Source organism: Danaus plexippus, chromosome 27, assembly GCF_018135715.1.
Source record: "Danaus plexippus chromosome 27, MEX_DaPlex, whole genome shotgun sequence".
Taxonomy (NCBI): Eukaryota; Metazoa; Arthropoda; class Insecta; order Lepidoptera; family Nymphalidae; genus Danaus; species Danaus plexippus.
In genome coordinates, this window is record NC_083555.1 from 3,897,208 (window position 1) to 3,920,938 (window position 23,731).

General features: G+C 35.9%; 2 protein-coding genes across 11 annotated transcripts in view; one reads left to right on the plus strand and one right to left on the minus strand.

Annotated features, from left to right (window-relative positions):
- Nucleotides 1-4,763, plus strand: part of LOC116775571 (uncharacterized) — a 33,365-nt gene extending 28,602 nt beyond the window's left edge. For 3 of the 6 annotated variants that reach the window (XM_032668448.2, XM_032668450.2, XM_032668451.2), the window contains 6 exons: nucleotides 123-208; nucleotides 529-605; nucleotides 833-917; nucleotides 1,258-1,470; nucleotides 1,803-1,955; nucleotides 4,170-4,763. In XM_032668448.2, the coding sequence (XP_032524339.2) occupies nucleotides 123-208; nucleotides 529-605; nucleotides 833-917; nucleotides 1,258-1,470; nucleotides 1,803-1,955; nucleotides 4,170-4,218 (663 nt within the window). In that variant the 3' untranslated portion in view covers nucleotides 4,219-4,763. Of the gene's footprint in view, nucleotides 1-122; nucleotides 209-528; nucleotides 606-832; nucleotides 918-1,257; nucleotides 1,471-1,802; nucleotides 1,956-3,538; nucleotides 3,651-4,169 lie in introns of all 6 variants that reach the window. The other 3 variants (XR_004353841.2, XR_004353840.2, XM_032668449.2) reach the window with 3 other exon arrangements.
- A 1,024-nt stretch (nucleotides 4,764-5,787) lies between these two features.
- The window catches only part of LOC116775586 (protein enabled), a 37,164-nt gene continuing 19,220 nt past the window's right edge, over nucleotides 5,788-23,731 (minus strand). For 2 of the 5 annotated variants that reach the window (XM_061525067.1, XM_061525068.1), the window contains exons 2-15: nucleotides 16,642-17,202; nucleotides 14,077-14,242; nucleotides 13,490-13,645; nucleotides 12,896-13,005; nucleotides 12,422-12,590; nucleotides 12,154-12,242; nucleotides 11,717-11,810; nucleotides 11,379-11,429; nucleotides 10,658-10,867; nucleotides 10,322-10,468; nucleotides 9,926-10,022; nucleotides 9,436-9,521; nucleotides 9,141-9,267; nucleotides 5,788-8,761 (exon numbers count right to left, since the gene is read on the minus strand). In XM_061525067.1, coding sequence (XP_061381051.1) covers nucleotides 8,733-8,761; nucleotides 9,141-9,267; nucleotides 9,436-9,521; nucleotides 9,926-10,022; nucleotides 10,322-10,468; nucleotides 10,658-10,867; nucleotides 11,379-11,429; nucleotides 11,717-11,810; nucleotides 12,154-12,242; nucleotides 12,422-12,590; nucleotides 12,896-13,005; nucleotides 13,490-13,645; nucleotides 14,077-14,242; nucleotides 16,642-17,138 — 2,028 coding nt within the window. In that variant the 5' untranslated portion in view covers nucleotides 17,139-17,202 and the 3' untranslated portion in view covers nucleotides 5,788-8,732. Of the gene's footprint in view, nucleotides 8,762-9,140; nucleotides 9,268-9,435; nucleotides 9,522-9,925; nucleotides 10,023-10,321; nucleotides 10,469-10,657; nucleotides 10,868-11,378; nucleotides 11,430-11,716; nucleotides 11,811-12,153; nucleotides 12,243-12,421; nucleotides 12,591-12,895; nucleotides 13,006-13,489; nucleotides 13,646-14,076; nucleotides 14,243-16,641; nucleotides 17,208-23,731 lie in introns of all 5 variants that reach the window. The other 3 variants (XM_061525065.1, XM_061525066.1, XM_061525069.1) reach the window with 2 other exon arrangements.

Sequence of the window (23,731 nt, forward strand, 5' to 3'; positions counted from 1 at the left end):
GTATATTTGGTAGGTGGGATTCAATCCGCAAAATATATATAAATAATAATTTATATATATATATATATATATATATAAATTATTATATATATATATATTATATTATATTTTTTGTATGACAGCAAGGTGACTTCGTGAATCAGGAGTCACCCCCAGACCCTGCCCCGAGGAAGAAGAGACGAGACTTCTTTGGAACCATTAAAAGAAGGTTCAGTTGCTTTGATAATGAAAAAAAAACCTTTATCGTAAATCAAATAAACAGCTTGGAATGTAAAATAATAAAAATGTAACCACTTTTGTTAAATTCGTCCGTTTATCGGAGGGTCGACACGAGCAGGTCTCGTATCTGCGACTCGCTTTACGCGCGTTTCAGTCACTTTTCATATCGAGTTATGAGACCTCATACAAATCGGTGAATGTCATTTGGTTTAAGTCTCGCTCAAATTTGCTTTAAATTTAAAAATATACGTACAAACTAATATATATATATATATATATATAAATATATTATTGTTGTGGTGTGTATAGACTGGGTCGGTCTAGAACCAGGTCGGATCTGTCCGATGACCACGTGAGGAGCGTCAGCGCCGAGAGGAACAGTCTAGGTGAGGATGCAGAGGATCCTTTATATATGTGTGCTTGTTTGGTATATTTTTTAGCTCTGATTAATATAGTATGTATTATATAAACATAAAAAAAATATTATGAAGATATTTTTATGCACGACTTTAGTGTTTTATAAAAAAAAAAAATACATTTTCTTGGGACCTTAATACGGGAGACAGTTTAGTTTGGGTATACAGTGATGTTTGAAGTATTTTCGTAAATACAGATAAGTCGCTGGTCCCGAGCCGCACCGTGTACTCCGCGGGCGCTTCTCCAGCTCAGTCCGGAGACGAGTCCAGAACCTCGAGGAGGTACAGCCTACAGCAAAATCATTTATATATATATTTATTTTATATATTTTTAATTAATTAATAGCTAATTTTAATATTATTAGATGTAAAGCTTAGCTATATTAATTATTAAAATATATTATTATTATTATATATTTGTAACATCACTAAATGTATATTTTTTCTCTTTTTTCATCTCGCAACACTCACGCGGGGGATGTTCGCACTCGGATCTGGTAACATTGGTACTTCAAACTAATTCATCTATCTATTGGCTGTTCTTATCGCTTCTAAATCATTTTGTTCAAAAAAAAAATCATCCACAAAATTTTCGTATACGGAATTGTAATTAAAAAATCAGATCGTCTCTTAGCGAAGTATCGGGGTTCAGTACAGCGTCGGCTAGGACGTTCATCCACGAGGCGTCGACCCTAGTGCTGGAGACCATAGAGGCCGGCATCAAGAAGCATTACCTGGTGCCGCTAACCGTGGCGCAGAGGTCGAGGTGGCGGAGGAAGGGCGTCAAACTGCACATATACAATGAGCATACTTTCGTCGCTAAACATCTTAGCGGGTGAGAGGATGACTTAAATTTTTATGCCAATACCATTTTAAACATTATTACTGAAGTAAAACTTCTTTAGCGCTAATGTGGGAAAGGGAAGAAGATAACATGTGCTCGCATCTCTCTCTCTTACTCCTTTTTTAATATACGAAGCGTTATTCTCTCTCTCTCGACTCGAAAGCTCCTCACACTTCGCAACACCTCATCACATTCACCAGCTACCTTCCTCAATCCAAAATGCCTAAAGAAGTTTTACTTTAAAATTGTATTTGACAAATTCTATTTTTTTATTACTCCTCGTATTTTTTTTAATGAGCACAATGTTTTCCGCGTTCTGCCAGTGGAACAGTATGTCCTGTGTGTAACAAGGCCGTCGCCCGGCGTCTCGGTAAGCAGGGCTACGAGTGTCGCGACTGTCTGCTACGCTGCCACAAACACTGCCACGTCCGTGTGCCGGCCGCCTGCCCGCGGTCCACCGTCCGAGACATGGAGCTGTGAGTATTGGCTGTACAGCTTTAGACTACACTCTGGCTGTATGATTTCAACTAAATGTCAAATTAAAATAATTTAGAGCGTTTGTGGCTGTTTGAGTCAGACTGAATTAAAATTCTTTGATGTGTTCGATTTAAAAAAAAAGTGTGAATAAAAGAATTTGATTGTATAGATTACAGATGATGATAATAGAGTAATTTAGAATCTGTCTAAAAGGTTGGAATTATAAATAAACACTATAAAAATTTAAATTATAATTTGAGCATAAAAAGGTTCTATATATCTTTATATTTCAATATATGTACATATAAAAAAGACGGAGTCGATTAAGAATAACTTAATTTAATTGAATTAACTGACAATGAATTTTATATATAATAATACCTTTTCTGGTTTCCTTCCTCTTGAGGCTCGAGAGACTCTAATGGTAACACTAATGTAGTAAATCACTTCATCTAACAAAAAACTATACATAACCATATTTGATTGGTAAGTAATGCCTTCAGACTCGGCTGTCATAGAGGTAGCCTTGATTGAAGGTGTGCAGAAAACGACAACCGACATCTATATATAGACATAGTAGTTCATGCTTAAACAAAGAACCGATAAGTAGAAAGCTAAGGAACAGTAAAGCTGTCATGAAAACGCTTTTAAAGAAGCTTTCACATTAGTTTACGAGATCAGTGCGTGGCGAATAAAAAAAAAATTACTTAATACACGAACCTGACCGGTAGATATATATCTGTATATTAAATCTGTATAAGATAAAACTATTTTTTTTTTTATTAATATTTTTTTTACATACCAATCATGTTTTTTACATATAATGAGATCTCGTAGACTGGATTTGTTTACGCTATTGCTTATACGATCTTTATTTCCAACGCTGCCAAGGTCCCATTCCCATAGTTTTGGAAATGGAAGGTATATTTAGATTTTAACGCTTAGAAATTTTCAGACAAAATGATTTTTTTTTTTTGTTAATATTTTAGTCCTTGTACCTTAGTATGATGTTTTTAATTAAAGTGATATTATCTTGTATTAGTAATCTTACCGTGACTTTCTAGGATTTTTTTAAACATTTGTCTAGATTGATAACTTAAAGTGCAAAGAATTATTAACTGTGAACTATAAAGTTTGACGACACGAACTTGTATTAGGGACTGTATATTTTTTTTGTCTATATCCCAACAGATATAAAATGCGAATACACATTTGATTGAAATGTTAGTTTGTCTGAAAATTTTCGGATTTTGTTCAAAATGGCGCTACTAGTGCCATCGAGATAATGTGTTTAATCAATGTTTATATTTTTATAGAAGAAAAATGTCATGTTATTGCATCGCTTTGTGTGTTTGTCTCCTGTGTTACGCGCGAGTGGTGCCAGTTTAATAGCCGTAAATGTTAAAATTTGTTACTAAGATCTTTTATTAGAAATTTATGAAGACACCGTAAAAATTATATTTCGTTATTAGCTTATCGTAATTTTTTTTTGCCAGCACGCGTTTAAACATCACATCGTATTTAGTGTTGTCTAATATTTAAAAGGTTTACGAAAGAAAATGACCTCTAATCATTCTTCTAGATCCATGCTCCCAGTGTTAAACGAATGAACAAGTTGAAGACTGCAAGAAAAATATAAAAAAAATACAAAAAAAAACACACACAAGCTACTCAGGTCCTTTGAACATAATGAAGTCTGTAGACGGCCTTATAATAGTTTGGCTTTACTTGTGGCATGTTCTAGCTTCACTGTAGATGTGATTTGATTTATATTTTATATTAAATAAAGATAACTAATAAACTTTAGGTAGTAACAAAGCTTCTCACATATAACACAACCTAGTGAAGGCTGCGCTGTCTGTCTGTCTCACTGTTTTGTTTGTTAATGTTAGAAGAAATACTACATTACTAAATCCATTTCCGTTGTAATAAACAGCTTATGTTATGTTAGAAAAAGATGAAGTCTCAATGAGAGAATCATTAAATAATTTTGTTTATATTATTATTTTTCTATCCGCATGTTGTATTCAGTATTTGCGTTTATTACTAAGCACCACATTGACTCGGTGTTTTTCGTGTCAGGGTTGCCACCACCTTGTTTCCGTCACTACGCAACCATATACATATATTGATGTCTCGCAGCCAAGGACGTGGTAACCCTGTCAGCTGTAAACTTGCACCGCGTTTCGTTTCAATGCTATTTCTGTTTGCAGGGCTTACATCTCATCTCCGTACACCGACAGAAACATAAGGATGTTGTGATCAGCTTCTGCACAAATATTTATTAAGGCCAATGGAAGTACAACGTACTATATTATTGTGAAGGCTTTTTTACGAATATATCAACGATGACGGCTATATATTAGGTGTAAGGAGGTCGCCGAGTCCCGCTTCACGTCACCCGCGTTAGTTTAGATTAGTTCGCTAGGACCCACCAGTTGTTACCTTTCAACGCCAAAGTCGAGGAGATCGCTACCTCACGAGTTCTGTCATCACAATACTAATTTGTATGCGCTTGGAGTTCACGCGGCGAGGCCTGGAGCTGCTCGTCACACAGGTATCGCACAACGCCACGTATCGTGCTCAAAGCCGCTCGCCGCCGTGACCGTGTATGAGCGCGCTTCTCTATAACGATCTATTTATAACTTGTTGTTTGTTCTGTTTCGGTACATGACATATTGTATATTAATGTTGGTTATATTATTTGTAAAGTGATTATTTTTTATTTAATGTTTATTTATGAATGTTGACGATGTTTTTCTTCTTTGATATGATTATCGACTTTTAATAAAATGCCTTTTTTTTAACGCGTCTTATTCATTGAGAACACACATGCGATGGTTTTGTATCACGTCGCTATTTAGCTTGTAATAAACATGACATTAAGAAATTAATTTTCAAAATGAGACCTCATGCTTTTGTTAGATTTTTTTTTTGAGTTGACCTTGAGTCAAAAGGATATCGGTCTTTATTTACAAAACCATGGAAACCTCGGCCGTCTATTCTTTCATAAGTAAAATAAAACATTCTCAAATAATGTTTCAAAGAAACCTCGTGTCGTTATAAATATATATTTTTTTTTTGTTCAGAAGATATTTAGAAATATATTTTATTATTTTGTTTCCAAAAAAATCTTACTTATAATCTGAATGCAAACCATTCATGCGTTCGTACTTAAATTCTTATTAGGTATTTCTAAAGACTTTTCTCAATCGTTTAGTTCTTTTATATCTGAGGGTCCAAGCAATGATTTTAAAAAGAGTGACGTCAGCATAACTGACGTCACCGATGACTTTATTCTTGAATGTCGTCAGGATCTCGAACTCTTCATGGTAACCTCATATCCAATTTACCTACTTTGAAGACGTCCGTACCCTGCAACGGCTCGAGCGAGACTATCCGTAATCTTTATTTTTTTAGTTTCGTTTAGTCTATTGCTGTTAGCCCTAATGGCTGTTACAGCGTCACCGGGAGGGGTGGGTGGCCCGACGGGGCCAACCCATTTTAATTCGGTCCCGAAGGGCCCTATCCGTAATCTGTACTCTCGCCTCTATACCAACATTGTTGTGACTTCACTCGCACGGGCGGCTCCGCAGGTCATGCGGGCGACAACTGATAATTCCAACTACCCTCAATTATTAGCTATTCAAATAATAACAATTTTGACGACATATCTTATTTAGAAAGTTGACATTTGACATTGACCGTTACAGATAACTTATAAATTTAATCCCACATTAATCTATATATATAATCTACCTCTTTTGAGCCAACAATTTTTTGTTTGACATTTAGTTTTAATGTATTCGGGTTTAACAAATAAGACAAGTGTCACTTACGTATCGATTTATTGAGTCCAGCATATGTACAGATATAACATCAAGCACTCGATAAACGCCGGTACGAGCTAAGTTATCGATAGTTTTGTAGAAATCGATAAAATTTAACGGAACCTCGGTGTGTCTGGCAGTGTTAAGGAATGTGGCGTACACACAGCGATACGCGGCTAGAACTTAGTATAATATATATATATGAGACTGATAATAAAACTCGATAGGAATCACTAGTTACCAGGAAATAATACACCGTTAGTATGTCTGAGCGGAATATATGTGGCGCTCAGACAACAGTCGTACGCGATAATATACGTGAATGAAGGAAATAAATAAAAAAAAAGTATCTATCACAAAAAAAATGTATATATAATTCCTAAGTCTATGTACAACTATTCAAATGACTACAAAATATATCATTTTTTTTAAACGATTCTTATTACAAATCATAGTACACTTGGTAACCTAATCTACACGAGCTGCTCGGCGCCCCACACAGTATTGCCGTCGAGATGAAAAATACAGCATCGTTGGAGTTTTAACGCAACAAAGTTATAGTTAGTTTAGTTTAGTTTAAAAATAAAGTTAAGAAAAACAAACAAACAAAAAAAAAAAGGTCTTAATTCGACGGCAATATTGTGAGGAGTTGCTGTGACATCAGAAAAAAAAACTACCATCGTATATACGGAAAAAATTACAAGCACTAAATGTGCAGTCGATAAAAAATGTTCCAAAAATTGTTCGCTATAAAAAACTATCGGATACACGAACACCGATCTCACAGACGAACAAAGATTAGGCGAATCAAAACGTCGTCCAAAAACTTTAACTCTAACCGATACATTAACACCGAATCTTTGACATTACTGAGACCAATACAAGAAAAAAAAAACAAAAATCATCGCAAGATTCGTCACAAACCGACAACTTGGTTAGTTAATACAATCACCTTACATATAACGCTAAGTTATGACTTAATGTACAAGCTTCAGGTTAGTCTGCACAATCACGCGGGGATGACGCGCGTCCAGATAGCGGCGCGGACGACACAAAACACAGCTTGCACCACGCCCTCCAGCACCAGGGAGTAAGCCAATGCGGAATCCCAAAAGAGGATTTCACACGCGGAACAAAAATCACACAAACGATGATCGTCTGCGGAAATTATCGAAAGATTGAAGACAGAACATTCACAAATGCGTTTAAGTCATATAAAAAATAATGTAAATGCGACTCGAATGTAAAGTACGACAGGTGCGGGCCGCGCGGGCCTCGCGGAATGGAAGTTCAGTCCGATGATACACTTACCACCTACAGTAAACTAGGGGGCCTTGGAAATATAGGAGACAGAGATCTCTGAAGCGACAAGTTGACTATGAATCACAAATGTGTGTAGAGGAAAATTAACTATGAATCACAAATGTGTGTAGAGCCCAGTTAACTATGAATCAGAAAAGTGTGTAGAGCCCAGTTAACTATGAATCACAAATGTGTGTAGAGCCCAGTTAACTATGAATCACAAATGTGTGTAGAGCCCAGTTAACTATGAATCACAAATGTGTGTAGAGCCCAGTTAACTATGAATCACAAATGTGTGAAAAAAAATTGTCTATGAAACAGAGTTGTGCGTAAAGCTAAGTTATTACTGACACACATGCTAGTCAGTTATCAACAAAACATAATGACTTGTAAGACGAGAGAAAGAAAACAGAATTAGATCCGAGCCACAAGAAATATATAAGATCAATCATCACTTAGCTAAAATAAAATACACTCCATTGAGATATTACAGCATGTCATTGAAATGTCTACAATTCGCTACACATATCAGTGTACACAGATAACACACACCACCATGTGTGTCAGTCAGCATAGAGTGAACTCGGTGACGTCAGAAGCAGCACCCTAATATAAACCCCAGTCCACATCACACGGAAGGCTCCGCCTCCGCCAACCGTACTGTATATATGTACTTCATTGATTCCAATACTGTTACACGTCCTGTACACTATCTAATGTCGGGTGAAAATATATAGATTTAGTTCGCCTACGTCACGCTACGAAGCCTCTGTGTAGTGACTTATATATACATATATATATATATATATATATATATATATAAGTTCATCTCGTTAATATTTCCTTGATTATACATCGATAGCGTGTGTGAATTTTCATATATAATAATGAAATGTGTGTTTTAAAAATTTTTCATCTATTACAAAATGGAAGACTACGTTTATTTTTATTAAAAAAAAAAAAAATTTCACCCGACACGAGAACAACACGATTCATTAAATATGTATACGAATCTAAAATCTACATTAATTATAGCAACACGCGTCGCACGAGATTAAATAGACCGTGAGAAGGGAAGTTGCTTACTAGATATACAAAATGTTTCGCCGTTACGATCAATAAATACTAACACTAGACATAACTTGACACTAGCTCGATTAATATATATATCGGTTTTTTTTTTAAATAAATTAATAATAAACAGCTGATTATTTATTTTTTGTAAAATCGACGCAAACTATATATAAATCGTTGAAAAAAAAAAAAACCGATAGTAAATGTACATACCAAAAACATATACCGAATAAATAAATTTTCAATCGAGAAACGAAACGCACGTCTCCATGTTCGTGAAGTTTAAACTGGCTGTCGTTGAAAAATAAATATCTCGACATCGACAGACAGTATCCTACAAACCGTCCTACCATTATTAAACTCAGCCTTATTTGGGGCGTTCGTAGCGTTCTCAATACAAAGGACTTCGTTTGCTCTACGCAGCTACGGAGATGCGTGCATCTGGCCAGGATGCCGATACAAGAACACAATATTAAAAGCATTCCGTGAATCATTTCAATAAAAATGATAAAGACGATGAACTTGAAGACGGTCTGCGAGCGGCCCGGCGTGCACAGCTCGGAGGGTGGTTTACCTCCGGGCGAACTCCGCTTTCATAGCTGGAACAGAATATATACATCATCATCATCATCATCAGCCGATCAGCGCCCACTGCTGAGAAACCTCTTCTCACATGGAGGTTAGAGCATTAATCATCACGCCTGTCAGGCGGATTGGCTATGTCAAACTTATATATGTAACAAAATATACATTCCCAAACTCATTTCATCTCGTTTCACTTGGAAAATAAATTATATTTTTCATCCACTATAAAACTGTTATAACTTATCCTAGATAAATGAAATTACCAATCCCCCCCAGGACACACAACGCCGCCATTTTATTTCTCTGTGTCGTAGCGCCCTCTAGGGGGAGTTATCGCTAGCTTCGCTACGACTGGCCTACGTGTCAGTCACCACCCGCCCACCGTCCACCTACCGTCGAGTATGTCTTTCTTCATGTGCGCGACCTGTGCCCTTATCTCCCGGAGCACATCCTGTTTGAAGCTATCCCACTCGGCCGCGCCGCCGCACGCGCAGCCTCCTTCGCCGGAACCGTTCACTTGCTGGAAACAGATATGATATAATTTTTCTAATTATATATTCAGTGATGAATAAAAGTATATATAAAAACTTTGAGTATAAATAATTCTAAGTTATTTTGATGATAAGATAACTACAGACTTATCAATAGATATATAAAATTAAATTCCTTAACATATATGTATTGTAACCTTAAGTATAGTTTCCTCGCTGGCTGAACCGAATCTCTTCCTGGCTGCTCTCGGGGACTGGGCCGCTGGATTACATTCAGTATTCACTGGAAATATATTAGAAAAATTAAATATAAGAGACATATAAAGCAAGTAGCTTATATATATATAGCGTAGAGGCCTGGAGATTGAGAGACCACCTCTTATGCATGAGGGTGCGGGTTCGAATCCTGGCAAGTACTAATGTGATATTTCGAGGTTACATATATGTACTTCCTTAAAGTATTTAGACACCACTGACAGGTGAAGGAAAACATCGTGAGGAAACCTGGATTTGTAATTTTAAAGTTTGAATTCTCCAGCGAATTTGAATTCTCCGAAGTTTGAATTCTCCGTCTTGAGCGAGTGTGGTGATTACTGCTCTAGCCTTCTCCATGTGAGAAGAGGCTTTGTTCAGCAGTGGGCTCCGATAGGCTGATGATGATGATGATATATATATGTTAGTACAAACCAGGAGTGTTCCCGTTGGGTAGACGATGAGGTAAGGTGGCAGATCTCTCCCATGACTTCATGGGGGTTGAGCTCGCAGAGTTCTCAGTAGACGACTCCTTGAACATATTGACAGACATTTAAAGACATATGTATGTATATATATAATGTATTATTAGGTGTTTCCTCAAGTGACATTTATTTTTAACAACCAATTGATAGATATATTATATAAATTTAAGGAAGAAAGCAATGCAATTAGAGATAACTAGTTGTAGCCCGTGACATCGTATGTGTTGTCTTTTGTAATGTGTACAAAGGGTTATTAATAATGTGCACTTAATATAAGCATATGTTAATCAACAGTTAGCGACATCTGTATATATATATATATTAAAGTATATAAACTCCTATCTACCTCATTCTTATCCAGGTGTGCGAGGTGTGCTCGCCTCCTGGCGAGAGTGCGCTGCATCTCGTGCATCATAGTGTGGAGGTTGCCCCGGGCTCCCGCTTCGGGGGGAGAGGCTTCGCCCCCGGCGGGGGACGGAGACGACTGTTGTTGCTGGAAACACAGATAATATATACAGATCACGCTGAACTATGCCTATGTTTATTTAACATATTTTGTGGCATAGGTATTTTTTAATCTCTAAAGGTTGTACTTATTTATCAATGTATTACAATTCTACATACTAGGTGAGGTATACTTATTCATGTGTTTATATATGTATATATATATTGGTAAACCAACCTTGGCCTGTCTCTTCAGCCTGGCCTGTTGGAGCTGTGCTGCCAGTCCTGCTGCATCAGTACCGGCGGCTGGCGGGGGAGGGGGCGGTGGGGGTGCCGGGGCGGGGGTGACTGGGGCCGGGGTCGGAACTGGGGCCGGCGGGGTGGGGGCCGGCGTCGAGATCGACCCCGGCGGCGGCGGGGGCGGAGGCGGCGCGGGCGCGGCGGGTTGCTGGAACGATTGTATATGACGTCATCATCAGAAACGTGCAAGATGCACCTACAACTGATCTTACCGACCAAACAGTCAATATTAGGTGTAGGTTACACAAGATGCAGGTTAGGAAATAGAATTAACCTTCACTGAATCCAACCGAACGAATTTTAATCAGCTGTTGTATTCTTCGTCATCGTCACCCTCAGTGAAGGCTTACAGGTTATAGTAATGAATATTTTACATACATGGAAGTATTTTCTGTAAATAGTTTCAGATGTTTTATTCGTTCTCTGTCAATAAAAATTTTTTTTTAATAAACTAAATTTCTCTCTGATGTCATTAGATTATCAATATAAGCTAGAGGGCTATATAGCATGTTATTATTTTATATAGCGACATTAGCCATACTTGATTCAAATAGGAAATATTTCTTATTTGTCTAAGAAATCAATTATTGTTATTAAACTATATATATATATGTGTGTGTATATATATATATATATATATATAATGAAATGTGAGTTACCATAGGTGGCGGTTGTGTCGCAGCGGGCGGGGTGGGGGGTGCTATCGGCCCCTGGAATATAAAGTCGTTCATATGTTGAGATAACGCTTTATATAATGTTAACAGTTAAGGAGTAAGCATACATACCAACAAACACATAAATAATCAAATTGTTAAAATAAATGGCGATTTCTTTAAAATGTATATTTGTATGTACTGAGCTATGGTTTATTATAATTAGTCTGGAGCTTAATTACACTGTATGTACGTCCGTCATCATTTTTCTCAGAAATTAACATTATCTATATATAGATAAATAGTTATAAAATGATCGTAGAAACTGTCCATCATATACATACATTGGCTGGCGGAGGGAGATTCTGATGCGGCGGCACCGGCGGGGGTGGCGGAGCACCCGCGGCTGACAGAGACATGTTGGGGGCCATCGGAGCACTGCAAGATTAATTAATAATTAGTTTCTAGGTTTCCAATACGGATATAAGTAGTTACGAGTTTCGTATTACATATGAAATATAACCGAACATTAAATTTATCGAATCTATTATGGACTAGGACGTTGTATCTAATCAGACGTAGGTTCAAATATATTAAGAATATATGAAGTTTTCATTGTATATATATAAAATGCAAAATATCTATATATATAAAACTATTATCAAATTGATACGGTTCAATGGTTGACTAGCGTCAGTTTTCTGGTGTTATCTGGTAGGAGGTAGATTGTTGTTGACAACCCTTGATTCGTGTGGGTGTATCGGTGGTAGGTGGTAAGTACCTGTTAGTGCGGTGGTGTCCGTGCGGGGGCGCGTGCGGTAACGTGTGCACGGCGTGCGGCGGCGGGGCGGGGGCGGGTGGAGCAGCCGGCTGATGGAATTGGATTCATTATTAGTATGAAATATATTCAGAATATTTTTTTTTAACCGAATAAGGGCGCGATGGCTCAGTTTAATTATAGCTTAGTGGTTAATGAGCCTTTGATCTTTATATTTGGTGATCCAACATCGTTTTCATTATGAAAAATATATTCAGTAGTAGGAACCCACTTGGTGGTGATGAGGTGCGTGGTACTGGCTCGGCAGCTGTTGTGGCTGGTGTGGCAACTGTTGTGGCAGCTGTTGTGGCTGATGCTGCGGTGGCTGGTGATGGGGTTGGTGTTGTGGCGCGTGGTACTGCGGCTGTTGTAAGATCGCTGCATCCTCCCTCGTCATCGTTCTGGAATTTATGGTGAAACTAGTTTAGAAAAATGCTGGAACATACCACTAACATAGTAATGTATCAGTTTGAAAATTCGTTGGACCTCTTTTCTTGTGTCCTCGTGGCTGACAGACGAGATCATTAAAAATCTGTTATTATTCAGATAATTTATGTCCAAGGACGACTTCGAAGTACTATGTATATAAAGTACTATCTAAAAACATTATATATTATGATTCAAATATAAATATATAAGAGACGACAAGGAATTATCGCTACAGGAAACTATACTGAGGTTACCTCATCATGATCACCGAACTGACCTGTATCCCATATCCTCGTCGTAGTGCGTATTATGTCCGTTGTAAGGAACGGGTGGATTTGGAACCTGGGCTGGTGGCGCCGTGTTGTTTGTCACTTTGTTCGCCAGGATCTGGACAATAAAATCAAGTCCATTTTAATGAATTGATTATTGGGGCTAAAATTTGTTTACTATGGTATTAAAAGGGTATAGAACTAACAATGGTCCTATGCTATGATTCTTTTTTTTATGAGCAAGGTGGCCTCCGAATAGTTACCTTAACCCATGGACATCTGCAACATATATATGTTGCTAACCTTGGTTATTGAGGAAGAGGGGAGGTGGGAATAAGGAAATGGCAGGAAAGGCTGGGACCAAGGAAAGGGCAACCGGCTCCCTCACTTATCGGACAAAACGCAGCCATTAAAGACTACTTCAAGCTCATCTTCCGTGTGAGAGTGGTACTTCCCCGGTCGAGCCAGCCCATTATCGAGCTGTAGTTACTGACCACAGTTAGGCTCTACCACCTCTTAAAATTTCTACCATATAAGCGAAATAAACACTTTATTTAAGAGAGAACTTTATGAGTCTAAGAATTATCGTCATCAGACTTTACCTCGAGAGTGTGCATCATGGCTCTAGCGAAGCTGTCTGCGTCCTCTCTGCACGAGAAATTCAATCCGTAGACGTGTCTCGCATCACGCCATTGATGGAACGTAGCTGTGGCCTGGTTGTACTTCAGGCCACGGACGATGCCACAGTTTATTACCACCTGGAATCATGATGACCATCCAGGTCAACGGTTACATGCCAGCTACATTTTGGATAATTTTGGATTTTATACCCTGATGACCTATTTGATTTACGACTTATATTTGTATATCATGAGATGTGAAATCTAATAAATTTGGAGAACTATTACTTTAACTTGCGAATAATTTGGAAGAAGGTTTTTGGGGATGTCTGCATAACTTGAACAAATAGTAACGTCAGTTTTTTTAACTCATAAAACTGAATAGTTATTTAAAGATAAAATTTAAAAAAAGTCGAATAGTTTCTGCTTATCTAAAACCCAATTATATTTTAACTGACTGGCTAAAAGAAAGTAATTTGTTTTCTTTAATTTCTCTAATTCTATAATGAATTGTTTATATTGAGTAGGTGAGTTTTTAATTTATCTCGTTACTTGACGCGTATACCAACCTCATGATCGTTTAGTTTCCTTCCCACAACCCTGAAGGTGTTATGCTGCGTGTGATGATAGATGTGGACCTTGGACAGCCCAGAGCTGGACCCTGACGGTATCCAACGCTTCATGGCGTCATCGTACACCATCACTGATGCGCGTGCGCTGCTAATGGACTGCTCACTGGTTGACAAAAAACATATATTATTATGCGTAGGAAAAATTAGACAATTGAAAGTTCTAGTAATATAAATATATATTTCTCATATAAAATATATTGTGTATATGTTCGTTCCATATTAAATCTTTTCGCTTCATAACAATAACACTCGGAAACAAATATAGACACGTAGATAACAATTTAGGTGATGTTTTATTTGTTAGTGATTACAGCTATACATTCTATTCTAAACAATTAATTACATCGTTAGACATATAATCTCCTGCGACTTTATCGGTTTCTTTGATGATTATAGTAAAAAAACACAAATAAATAATTTGTTAGAGATGAATTTGAAAAAAATATATACTCTTATTAAAAGTGCAGCATCTCCCTACTCAGATACAACTATAAGAAAAACTTGTTAAGAATAATATATCTAAACAAGATGGCCGCATCTGGTCGGATGCTGCTAAGAATCTCATCACAGGGGATAATAAATTTGAAAACTTCTTTATTTAATATATCTATAATGTGTTACTAAGTACGTGAGTCGACTGTTTCGGATACATTAGGCTGACGATTTATCACTTTACGTTAACGCTAATAATATATATATATGGATATTTAGAATTAAGTATATAGAGATATATTAAAACCAAATGCAGCGAAGCCAAGACAGGTGAGTTCCTTAAGAGGCCTCATATATATATGTACATATGTATGAAACAAGCCTTTAATCATTCCAAAACGGAAAATTATTTAAATGATTTAGCTAGACAAATTGCAATTACTTCCATATACTGCAATTAAATAAAAATGTCAATCAATATGGAGGATGTTTTGGCGGGAAAAAAAACAAAATGGAGGCACGTTAATTTTTTTTTTACGTATATTTATATAGTAAGTTCATATTTTCATACACAAAGTAATGAACGTTTGCTATGAACTTGGCCCTACTCATGATTTTAATTAAATAATTCAACTGCTAAGAGTTAAGGCAATGAGGAAGTGCGTGGTCGTCGGTACAAAATGTCTAATTAGAATCACTGTACACACGTCCGCCATTTGTATTTGATTGATGTTTACGGTAACTTCACATTTGACATACCGAAAATAGTACAATCCTATTGGTGGAAATCTGTTTGACGTTACAAAATAGGTTGCATTCCCGTTGGCGGAAATCAACTTGTTTTTAAATTGAACCATTCTATTAGCGAAATTATCTCCTAGCATTGCCGTATTCAAAAAATCTAAATCGATACAACTTGCATAGAAAATTTAAATTAACTATATTTTTTTTACTACAACGTCCTAAGCTTTGCATCTTTCATAACCGTTAAAAATTTACATATGTCATTGTCATGTCATGAGTTTTTTTTTTTAACCAAGCTAGCAACAGCACAGCAAAGTTATGCAACCGCAGACTTCTGCAGCGGACGGGGTTTATTGGAAACGAAGGTCGGTCATTCCTGGTTAGGGTTAAGTGATATTGATTACATGTGGAGTCCAATCAAAAGTTATACGACAGATTAATAAATATGGGCGTTTGGAAGAAAACATGCGAATATTTGTTACAAAACGATCGAAACTGTCGTGGGAGTCGCGTGGGCGCAAATGTTTACCACATGGACCACAAACAATGGATTGCTTAAAAAAACGACATGGGATGAGATATCGCAAGACACCATACTTGGATAATGTATCGGACGAAGATTTTGTAATGATTTGAGGGATTGGAGTTAAGACATGTTAGAAAATATACACGCAGGCCTAATATGTTGATTTAATAAAATATACACATTAAATAAGACACATTTTTATTTAAAGTATTTTTGCTTAGCTACTAAAAAAAAACTTGCATAAATGACATAAATGTCACTTTTTCAAACATTAAAACAAAATTAACACATGTTATTTGAATACTTATACTTTGGGATTTAGGCCTGTTATGATGCTTATTTATTTGTAGTCTTTATGAAATTAGACTTTAAAAAAACGCGACAAATAATTTTTGTATGCAGATTCTTAAAAGGAGAACTTTAATTTTACGATAATAGTATGTAGGTTCCTTGAAAAAGACAGTTAAAGCAGGTTTGAAACGAACTTATTATGAGGAACTGTTAATCTATTTTTAACTATAACAAAGGGAATAACAAAGCTGATGTCTTAAACAAATGGATCATAGAAAAATAACTGGAAATTTATTAAATGCACTACCTGGAGCTTTTGTTTGAACCATTCAGCATCAAAACAAAGGTTTCCTACACTGGTATTGTTATATAATATTTTTTCTTGAACTACATGTCTTCCTTGAAAATTTTAGTATTATTGGATTCAATCTCTCTTAACTAGATAATAAGATAATATAATAAGATAACGTCAAGAGATTGATAATGGAAGCAAAATTTCTAATACTCACTGTGCCCAGTATTCCTCCCAATTTTTATCCCTATTCGAGCCGTATCCCCGGGGTAAGGTGGCCGTCTTTCCTCTCCCGTTCAATGTGTTCGACTCCCTCTTATCGGGGAGGCTCATCACCGAATGCCGTTGGATCGGTTCCGATCTGAAGGATTGAAATGATACCTGGGATATCGTGTCGTCGTTGGACTTCAAGCTGGTCTGAGAACCTCTCAAACCGTTTTGTGTGTTCGTCTGTCCGTACTCGTGTTCGGAAGCGGTTATATCGCTGTTCATACGACCGAGATGAGGTCTTGGAGCTCTGCGGTATTCTAGACCGTCGCCCTTGTTGACTGATGACGACCGCCTCATCTTCGGCGACTCCTGAACATTAACAACCGAAGGCATCTTCGCCTCTATCTCCAGGTCTATTTCCCTCTCGATCTGAGTCTGCACGTGAGCCAGCATCTCCTCCAAATCCCCAAGGTCCGGGTTGATATTCATCTTAACGCGACGCATTTTTTAAACACTCACTGTTTTTTTAACATAACATGGGCACAAACACTCCGGACGACGGTCGCTCCTAAACTGACAAGTATGACATTCTTATCACTAACCTGAATACCGTTATCAGCTGACATCCGACGCCATGTAGCATGCACGATATAGAAATAAACCCCATACATACAGACATACCCCACGGTCAATTCAACACTATTGGTACAATTATAGAGAAAGCATAAAATAATATTCCGATACATAAAAATATACTGACGAATTACTTAAAACCAAAAAAATTCGTACGTAATTTTAATATCACTCAAAGCAAATTATACTTTAAGGAAACGCATTAAAGTTCAATATCGGAATATTTATTACATTAACATATAGGTCAGAATAGAAAGTCTCATGCTACATTAAATGTCACGCCATAAAAACTTTATTCAATACAGATGCGCTTTAAAACTAATAATAATATTGTCTCGCGAATAAATCGATTAAGAAAACAGACCTTACAAAAATATATATTATTTGTTTTTTTTTTACAAGTAAATTCGTTACTTTTATCTATATATAAAATTGAGAGCAATGCCATAGAAAGAAACTAGTTTCGTCTTGCATATTAAACAAAATATCCAAGTAATAAAGCAATTGTTATAAATAAAAAAAATTAACGCTTTTCCGTTTATCCGTTTAATATCCTGAACAAATCCGCTTATATTTTTAGCTCTGAATACATATCATAAAAAAATATCTTTAAAATTTTAAATACATCTTTCATAAAGCAATATTTTTTTTTATAGTTAATAACATTTTAATTTCAGAGATGCTGTTAAAAAATAAGAAAAAAATTAAATAGAAACCACTCGTGTGCCATGAGACTCATGTACATCATTTGTTTATAGACTTAGATATATATATATATATATATATATATATGGCAATTTTATAATAGGATAAAGAATAACACAAATGCCTAACGGTTTAGTTAAAACAGGCGAGTGGAGCCGTCAATACAAACTAGTATTCAATAAAATCGAGATTATTACTACAGTTAAGATATTTAAATAACTCCGGTTGGTACCACCACAGTTAAGGTTCACTATATGAAAGTTAAGTGAAGGTTTAACCGCTGTCGAAAAAGATGTATAATGATATTTTATTACTAACCAGATAAATAAATTCCACTCGCATATTACTATTGTAATTCACAACTGAAATGCTTGACCGAATTTAATGAATTTTTTTTATTGTGATAAATGAAATTTGAAAAAAATATAAAAGGCGAAGGTCTGGAATGAAAACGTCGGAGATTAAAAGCTGGGAGAAATAGTATTTACAAACAAATATAGCAACTGCTTTTAAATCTTTGTACCCTTGTGTCCTCTACCTAAGGGTACAAAGATGAACATAAAAATGGTACACAAATTCGATTCCTGACCCAAATCCAGAATTGGCGCAAAGCACTCTGATAGAGTATCTCGCTCGCAGACATCGCTGCGTCATGATAGTTTGTCCCTAATTGGTATGGATTTGTCAGTTTTAATTAAGTCCCAACAAACAAAGCTATTGAAATGAAATCATATTTGATTGTTTTGTTTTAGTTGTTTTGGCCGTATTTCATCACATCTGAATGGAGCCTTAAATCGATAGAGATGAATAGTTTTTGCTCGCAAAATATACATATAACTGTCAGCGACATCTATCGTCTGTGTTATGACTTCATACTGGATACATCTCTCATGATGTGTTCATGCAAACTATACTTTGTACATGTATAAATTATATCCTATATGTCATTCTGTTGTATGATCTAAATCATTGCAAGGTTTCTTTGAAATCCATACAATAGTTTTTGAGTTAACTAGTAACAAACATACAGTACATCGGACCTTTATGAACCAGCTGCCCTTACTAATCCAAATTTTTGTCGCAAATACTTCACATTTGTCAGATATCTGAAGGCTATATAGTAATGACGAATGCCTTTACCGTGATGATGTCGTGTCGGAGTCGTCACGTACATTGTAAATCCTTCCTGAGCTTATCAAACATATTGACACATATAACACTTCCTATAAAACAATATGACTAATAGCTTACCAGAGTTCTGGTAAACATATAATTCTCGATATAATGACATAGCATTCCAGAAAATAAAGTCATGATTTAAAAAAAATACTATTTACAAAAATGCTACGGTTTGTCAAGTATGTGTCATAAATAAAACGTATCGCAAATATGGAATAGAAAAAATACTTCTCGAGTGTTTCTCCGTAATGACAAATAAGTAATTTATATATACATATATATAATTACAACTATATACTAACGTATTATATTCGCCATTACGCATTAAAGTCTAACATTTAGAAAATGCTTAAATAATAATTTATTAAGCAACTTACATAAGGATATAAAACATATATAAATACCAAATTTCAGTTAAACCGTCTGGTAATTTTTTAAAGTTATTGTTTACCAAAACTAATCTTTAGAGATAAATAAACAAGTTAATTATGTTTTCAATTAGTATAACGGATAACCAGCCTCCTTACTAACGTCGTTTATATAATCTGTTGCTGGTTTGTAATTTGTTGCTATCTGTGCTTGTGACATTTCCGGTCCGGATTCCCGCGCGGGTGATAAAAAAAAATAAACATGGCGACCGACCCACAGACTAGTAAAAGAATTCTATATTTTATTAGATCTCAAACAGATATTATATTTATAAAATTAAGTAACAGCGAAACATAATATAAATTTACATTAAATAAAAAAATATAGGTGTAAATAATGAGATCTAAGATTTTCGCGAGTATTCATTTAAATGAAACTAGTATTATTCGGATTTACTACGCGGATTTTACTATTTAAAAACTACATAATCCCGACGTTTCGGTTACACCTCGTCTGCCCGTGATCACGGTTGCAAAGTAACCGAAACGTCGGGATTATGTAGTTTTTAAATAATAAAATCCGCGTAGTAAATCCGAATAATACTAGTTTCATTTATAGGTGTAAATGTCAAATTAATATAAACTATGTCTTATTTTCAGTTTATCCAACGTAAGCTACCTGTAACAGATGTGCAGATTGTAATGTAACTTTTATTAAAAGATAGATAAGTTTAAAGGACCACATGTAGATGTGATTTTAATCACATAAACCGCGTTTCCTTATGTAATTTGTAACGACAACTAAGTAATGTTTTATAACATTGTACAGTTGAAGTACAAATGTTTATTAATGCAGGTTTTTGCCTGCGACTTCGTCCGCCCTAACATGGAAACTAAATTCAACTAGACATATATAGTGTGTAAAAACGGTTAAGGTAATAAACCGTAAGAGACACCTCAAATCTGTCACGTTTCCCTCTACAACCTTTGTGCCTAATCCTGCGGTAACTACATAATACCGGGGTTAATTGTAGTCTATGTCTCAGCCCGATGTTCAAGCTACACTACTGTGAGGTTTCATCAAATACGCTTTAGTAGTTTTTGCGTGAAAGAGCAACAAACATACATACGACCTCTCAAACTTTCACATCTATAATACGTATAATGGGCCACATTATAACGTTTATTATTAAAAAATAAAAAATAAAAATTAAATCCAGCAAATCCTCGGAACTTTATATGTCATGTTATCATAGTCACAAAAGTTATTATTTAGTAACTATAATACTGTAACGATCTAGGGTTTGTCATGGTGTAATGCTCAGTATGCTTGTAGTAAATTTTCAAGTTTCCTGTACACTATTTTTAAATGTCATATATGTATGAACTCTCATATCAATATATAAGTGGTATATATCCTTTCATATCCTTCAAAAAACATATTATTTACAAGCAAATAGTTCTCCACCATAAAATTGGTAACTTCCCGTCCACAACACTTTTTCATTGATCTCGATCATCTAAAGAAATTTAAGTTTTACTTTGTGTTCGTAATAGTTGTAAGTTAAATTTACATATATACAAAATCATGGGATACATTCTGTCAGCTGATGTATACAAATCTAAATATATTTAATAAATTTTATTTCAGATATATGTACGTTAATACAGAAATATTATCAGTCGTCTATAAACAGATTCGGTAACATTAGCGTGTATGAAATGTAAACATGTCCGGCCGTGTGTTACATCATAATACATAACATCGCGTGCTGTGAGATACGAGCTCGGTAACACTCCGTCGGATGCTGCTGAGCCGTGAAATGATCTTCCCACGATCGTATCTTCTTGGACTTCTTGTTAAATATATTTAATATACTAATAATATTTAGTTTTCTCTCACCTGCTGTAAAGCGAAATATTTTGATTTTTATAAAAAAAAAACATACAAGGATTTTTTTGTTTATATAAATAGGCTCGGTGAACATGAGATGCATCAGGGTGCTAACGAAATTTTGTGACTATTATATATAAGATCGAATTAACTAACAAAAATAATTCGATTACAGATTTAGTTCAACTAAAATCATCGGCCTACATGTTAAAGAAGTTTTAAAAACTGGGTCATTTAACGCAAAAAGATTGACCCGCATATGCAAACTTGCTCAGTATTCAGCCATAAAATGCATACAGCATGTGCACCGTGTATAGGAAGACCTCCCATGCTGTCAGCAAGAACAATGGTGTGACGTCACAATCGACGCCATGTTGGCACAGCAAAAATATTGATCTCTAACAGATAGATGGACTATTGTTTATACAAATAATATTATGACATACATTCAACTAAGCTCAGTAACCAAGCTATTGTAGTTTTTAAGATGACTTAATAAAATTATCATTTGTGTATAAGCATATAAAAGTTACTCCAAAATGAAATACATTATCAAAATACATATAGTGTTTCTAATTAAACTTAATTGATAAGATTTCATTGTCCAAAAAAAAATCACATTTTCTATAGTACTCCCGAAATAATGAGGAGCTGGGTCACAATGGCTTGTTCTCAAGAAGCTCAAACGTCACAATTCCTTAACAGAGCATTATACAGGCATTCAGCGAGGAGTTATTTTGAAAATGAAAAATCCGATTCAGTGCAATTCACTAAACTAGGAGAAGCCTCCTCGGCAGATTTAACAATGGCCTAAACCGACAAATTTATTCCGACCGAAATATCGTCTGAAATGAACCTTATGCAGCCTGAATAGAGGCGGGTGTAACAGACGAGGAACTGTGTTAACCCGGTAACTCAGATACGATGATTGAGAGAATATAGTCTGTATGCCATGGACATAAGGACGGGCTGGAGAGTATTTTGCGAGGGAAAAAGCCTTAACCGCATCTAGTGCAGTGATGCGGAAATGTCTTTGTATAATTGAAGAAAAATACTGGAGCAAGATTTACTCTTGCGAGAATTTGTGTCGAGCTGGCGACTCCTTATTTATTTATACGTAACTAGCAATGCCCCGCGGCTCTACCTGAATCGCGAGTTAATTTCCTTCGTCGAAGTAAAAATCGTATGTAAGCTTCTCTTAATGTCTATCAATATTTATCAAATTCTTATCAAAATCGATTTCAGCTACAGCAGTCCAAACAGACGAAGTACCGTCACATATATGTAATATAAGCGTGCAGTCTGAATCAAGTATGACAAACAGACAAACAATTCTATACACATAAACTGTCATCCATATATTTTTATGGTGTTGGCCAATATACATCTAATGAGGTTATAATTACCAACATAACCATAACTGTATAGCTTTGTTTTGCGTGTCTTTGTTTTAATACAACCTCAAGTAGGAACAACCAAGTGACATATATTAATATATAATATAATTTGTTTCAAACGCATCCGTGTAAAGGGTTTTCTCATGACATGGCTTTGTCCTTACAATTACGTCTGTAAGCGAGCGTTTTGGGGTGGGGGTTAAATTAAATCAGACTTAAGATGTACTCGAAAGTCGGGTCGTAAAACTTTAGACTAGCAAGTTGCCACTAACTTCTGTATAATCATCCAGTCTAGATAGTCAAGAGATTCTGAAATTGATTTAATTCTAAAGAAGTTCTGATGAAAATGTATGGATTATAGAATAAAAGTAAAGAATAAGCCGAATTTGAACCTGTGACTACCAGAACGTAGCATTCCAGTCGCTTTGCGTATTAAGCTATCGTGTCGTAGCATTTTCTTGGTGACTGCTATTAATATAAAAGTACTTAAGATAATTAAACTTTTCTCTGCATGATTCTGACTTACGCTGGTGCTGTGGTAAATCTACTACAACTTCTTACCAAAAACTTTTTCCAATATAGGAAACGTATCTGATGAGATCGTAACAAGTCCAAAGACCTCGACATAATCTACACTATCAAAGCGGGGATCGTCATCAGGGACGCCATAACTCTCCCCCATTGTACGTTGTGGCGACGCTCGCGAGTATTTCCCATTCGTTCTATCCGAGCTCGTGCAATCACATCGATTAGCCACACCACCAGCGGACATCACGCTCCCAGCTAATGGACGTTTTTTGTTTGAATTCCTAACTTTTATTTATTTTGTAGAAAGTTATTTATGTACCATGGGATGGGATGATGGTTATTACTTTGACAGATCCCTCTATCCAGTCGTTTGGAATTTTCGTTATTCTTCAC